At 67.4% G+C, this 4,605-nt stretch overlaps 1 protein-coding gene and 1 long non-coding RNA gene across 2 annotated transcripts in view; both read left to right on the top strand.

Annotated features, from left to right (window-relative positions):
• LOC114072324 (glutathione S-transferase 2-like) overlaps positions 1 to 2,003 on the top strand; it is an 8,078-nt gene extending 6,075 nt beyond the window's left edge. Inside the window, exons 4-10 of the mRNA XM_027910235.1 lie at positions 6 to 95; positions 417 to 481; positions 570 to 651; positions 750 to 850; positions 1,196 to 1,291; positions 1,363 to 1,473; positions 1,823 to 2,003. Of these exons, the coding sequence (XP_027766036.1) occupies positions 6 to 95; positions 417 to 481; positions 570 to 651; positions 750 to 850; positions 1,196 to 1,291; positions 1,363 to 1,473; positions 1,823 to 1,918 (641 nt within the window). The 3' untranslated portion in view covers positions 1,919 to 2,003. The remainder of the gene's footprint in view (positions 1 to 5; positions 96 to 416; positions 482 to 569; positions 652 to 749; positions 851 to 1,195; positions 1,292 to 1,362; positions 1,474 to 1,822) is intronic.
• Positions 2,004 to 3,251: 1,248 nt separating this feature from the next.
• LOC114072321 lies at positions 3,252 to 4,260 on the top strand. The gene is made up of 3 exons (XR_003574155.1): positions 3,252 to 3,362; positions 4,076 to 4,140; positions 4,230 to 4,260. It is a non-coding gene; the product is annotated as an uncharacterized LOC114072321 (long non-coding RNA).
• Positions 4,261 to 4,605: the final 345 nt, after the last annotated feature.

Raw genomic sequence — 4,605 nt, 5'->3', positions numbered from 1 at the left:
CTGAGTGTGTCCCCCCCAGCTGGCCCACGCCATCCGCCTGCTGCTGGAGTACACGGAGACCCCCTACCAGGAGCGCCAGTACCGCTCTGGCCCAGGTGAGGGGGGGCTGTGACCCCCCGGGACCCCCTTCCCCTGCTTTGTGCAGTGTCAAAAACCAGCCGGGGGGGGTGAGGGACGCCCCGTTTCCAGGCTGTCCCTTTCCCCCCCACCGCCGCCAGCCCCGTCCTGCAGCTCGGGGAGGGCAAATCCCTCCCCAAAATCGGACTTTGATCCCTCTCGGGGGCAACGTCGTCCCTGACCCGCCCGGGGCTGGGGGGGCACTCGCGGCTCCGGGGGCAGAGCAGGGTCCCCCCGTAGGCAGGTGTGGGGGCTGGGGGAGCCCCCCCTGCAATTGCTCTGCCCTCCTGCCCCCCCAGCCCCCGATTTTGACCAGAGCGACTGGACCAACGAGAAGGAGAAACTGGGGCTCGACTTCCCCAATGTACGTTATGAGGGGTGCGGGGGGGGCGCGGCGCGGGGAGAGGGGGAGATGGCCGGGGCTGACTCCCCCTCCGGGACCACCCCCCCAGCTCCCGTATCTCATCGATGGCCCCGTCAAGCTGACCCAGAGCAACGCGATCCTGCGCTACATCGCCCGCAAGCACAACATGTGTGAGTGGGGGGGCCGGGGGGGGGGGCGGTCGCAGCACCCGCCGGGGTCCCAGGGGGGCTCTGTTTGAGGATGGGGGTGACACTTCCCGGTGCTGCAGGCGGCGAGACGGAGGAGGAGAAGCAGCGCGTGGATGTGCTGGAAAACCAGCTCATGGATTTCAGGATGGGCTTCATCCGGCTCTGCTACAACCCCGACTTCGTGAGTACCCCCGGGCGAGGGGGGGAGGCACAGGGGAACGGACCCCACCAAACCGCGGGGCTGTCCCCCCACGTGGGACAAGGGGACTGAGCCACCAGCAGTGTGGAGGGGGCTCTTTTGGGGTGCATCCTTTGCCCCCATTCCCCCCTTCTCATCCCCCATTCCTGTCCCCAATTCTCTTGTTCTCATCCCCCATTCCCATTCCCACTCCCCCCTCTCTGCCCGGGGGTGCTGCCCTGTATTCTGTGGGGCCTGAGGGATGTTCTGGGGGGTCTGGGGATGTTCTGTGGGGTCTGGGGGGTGGTCTGGGTGGTGTTTCAGCCCCCCCAACCGTCCCCCCTGCAGGAGAAGCTGAAGGCGGGATACCTGGAGCAGCTTCCCAAGAAGCTCCAGGAGTTCTCGCGCTACCTGGGCTCCCGCACCTGGTTCGCGGGGGACAAGGTGAGTTCAGGGGGCTCTGGGGGGCTGTTTTGGGGGTCCCTGTGGGGTCTGACCACCCTCTCTTCCCTCAGCTGACCTTCGTGGACTTCCTGGCATACGACATGCTGGACCAGCACCGCATGTTCGTGCCCAACAGCCCCGAATTCCAGGGAAACCTGGGCAAGTTCCTGCAGCGCTTCGAGGTGAGGGGGGACAGGGGACAGCCTGGGGACAGCCTGGGGCACTCCAGTGTCCCCATCCCTGACCCTGTGGTGGCCCTGTCCCCATCCCGATCCCCTACACTCTGGTGTCCCTGTCCCCACCTGTCCCTGTGCCCTTTGGCTGCAATTCCTGTCCCCTTTTTCCCCATTTCTGTCCCCTTTTTCCCCATCCCTTTGCTCTTTGCCCCCTCCCTCGTGCCACACCTCCCTGGTGTTTCCAGCCCCGTCCCTGTGTCCCCATCCCTGTCCCATGTCCCCATTGCTTTCCCCACGTGTGCCAGTCCCCTCCCAGTCCCTGCTGTCTCCCCAATGTACCCCCGTGTCCCCCCAGGCCCTGCCCAAGATCTCCTCCTACATGAAGACCCCACGCTTCATGAAAACACCCATTTTCTGGCGCACGGCCAAGTGGAGCAACACCAAGGAGTGAGGGGGGGACCCCCACAAACCCCCCCAAACTCACCCTGCGCCCCAACTCACCCTGTGCCCCTCAGCTCACCCTGTGCCCCCCAACTCACCCCATCCCGAATAAATCATGGGGGGCTCTGCCCTGTCCGTCTGATTTGTGGCTTCACTGTAGGACTGCGGGGACCCCCCGTTTGTGGGGTGACCCCCGCGGGGGTGGGGGGGCTGTTGGACCCTCCTGGATTATGGGATGGGGGGAGGAATTCTCTCTGCACCCCCAGGATAAGGGAGACCCCCTGAGTGTCTGTGCCCCCCCAGCATAACGAGACCCCTCCTTAGGGAGTCGAAAGGGGGACCCCCCTGCAGCTTGAGGGGGGCACAGAGGGATTCGTGTCCCCCCCGGGATAAGGGGGACCCCGTGGGGTGTGGGGGTCGCAGAGCCGCCAGGACAGGGGGGTCCCGCGGGGATGGTGGTGGGGTGACAGAACCCTCCCAATACAGGGGGTCCAAAGGGGAAGGGGGGGTTGCAGAGCCCCCAGGATAAGGGGGTTGCGCCCGGACCGGGGTCCCCTCCACTCGCCCCGCCCCGAGCCCTCAAGCTCCGCCCCCTAAAGGGGCGTGACCGGGGATGTCACGTGCAGGGGGCGAGGCCATGAGATTCTAACTTGTTGGGGGCGTGGCCGCGCGGGTGTCACGTGTTGGGGGCGTGGCCGCAGGCACGGGGTCCTGGCTGGCGTGGTGCGTGCATGGAACTGCTTAAAATATTCTTACACACCTTTTTCAAACTCGGTCATTCTGTTCAAACTGCTTCACGCTAATTTATAACGCTCTGTCGTTCCTGATCGTAACTCAGGATCTGCTCCACGAGTGCAGGCAACAGAACCCATGTCCCCATGGCCCCTCACTCCTCACACCGCACCCCCTCCCCACAGAGCCCCCAGCCCACCCACAGCCCCCCCATTCTCACACAGCCTCTCCAGCCCCCCCCTCGGGGGTCCCACGTAGCCTCCCCGCACCTTCCCCGACGTTCAGGGGGTGTTTCACGCCCCCCCCTCACCTGTAGCCGTGCTGGCCCCTCCGCTTCTCCAGGCTGGGCCTCAGCGCTGCGGGGGAGGCTGAGCTGGAGCCCACCCAGGACGAGGGGGGCATCACCATCGCCCCGGGCACACACTGAGACCCCCGGGACCCCCAGAGAAACCCCAGGACCCCACGGGACCGCTCGACATCGCCGATTCCCCCAGCGCTGGCAGCTCATCCTGGCGGGACACCCCGGCACCCGCCTGGCAGCGCCCACGCGGGCGGGGAGGGAGAGGCAGGGGGAGGGCCCGGGGGAGGGGCGGGGAGAGCTCGGCCACCCCCCTGTCCCCTGTCCCCTGTCCCCAGTCCGTCCGGGTCCGTGCCACAGTCCCGCAGAGCCGCGGCCGGGGAGCACCATGGTGGTGACACTGGGCTACTGGGACATCCGGGGGGTGAGTGGGGCCGGGGGGGGGGCACAGGGGGGCTGGTGGGGTACGAGGGGTGTCTACAGGACATCAGGGGTGTCCAGGGGTCACAGGGGGGCTGGTGGGAGGTCCTGGGGTCCCTGAGGGGGTTCTGGTGGTCTGGCGGTGCCGGGGACCGCAGGGAGGGGTGTTGAGGGGTTCTGGAGGTCCTTGGGTGGGTGGCGTGGGAGTGCTGGAGGTCCCAGGGGGTTTTGGGGTCCTGCGGAGCACAGGGTGGAGCTGTGGGGGTGCCAAAGGTGGGCGCTGTGTGTGTCCACCCCCAGCTGGCCCACGCCATCCGCCTGCTGCTGGAGTACACGGAGACCCCCTACGAGGAGCGCCAGTACCGCCCTGGCCCAGGTGAGGGGGGGCTGTGAACCCCCCAAAACCCCCAACCCCCCAGGACCCCTTCCCTTGTTTTGTGCCGTGTCAAAAACCGGCTTGGGGAGGGGGGAACGGACGCCCCGTTTCCAGCCTGTCCCTCTTCACCCCCCCCCCGCCAGCCCCGTCCTGCAGCTCGGGGGGGGCACACCCACACCTCCCCAAAATCGGACTTTGACCCCTCTCGGGGGCAACGCCGTCCCTGACCCGCCCAGGGCGTGGCGGGCTGGGGGGGCACTCGCGGCTCCGGGGGCAGAGCGGGCTGGGCAGGTGGGGGGCCCGAGGGAGCCCCCCCTGCAATTGCTCTGCCCCCCCCTCAGCCCCCGATTTTGACCCGAGCGATTGGACCAACGAGAAGGAGAAACTGGGGCTCGACTTCCCCAATGTAGGTGATGGGGTGGGGGGTGCGGGGGGGCGCTGAGGGCGGGGGGCGGCGATGGCCGGGGCTGACCCCCGCTCTGGGAACCCCCCCAGCTCCCGTATCTCATCGATGGCCCCGTCAAGCTGACCCAGAGCAACGCGATCCTGCGCTACATCGCCCGCAAGCACAACATGTGTGAGTGGGGGGACTGAGGGGGGTCGCAGCACCCGCCGGGGTCCACAGGACGCTCTGTTTGGGGATGGGGGTGACACTTCCCGGTGCTGCAGGCGGCGAGACAGAGGAGGAGAAGCAGCGCGTGGATGTGCTGGAAAACCAGCTCATGGATTTTAGGATGGGCTTTGGCCGGCTCTGCTACAACCCCGACTTCGTGAGTACCCCCGGGCGAGGGGGGGAGGCAAAGGACAACGGCCCCCCCAAACCGCGGGGCTGTCCCCCCACGTGGGACAAGGGGACTGAGCCACCAGCAGT

This window comes from Empidonax traillii, unplaced genomic scaffold (genome assembly GCF_003031625.1).
Source record: "Empidonax traillii isolate 1590-97213 ecotype Southwest subspecies unplaced genomic scaffold, ASM303162v1 scaffold2978:size16706, whole genome shotgun sequence".
Lineage (NCBI taxonomy): Eukaryota > Metazoa > Chordata > Aves > Passeriformes > Tyrannidae > Empidonax > Empidonax traillii.
Note: the sequence above shows the minus strand (reverse complement) of the source record. Positions and strands in the feature narration are given on the sequence as shown.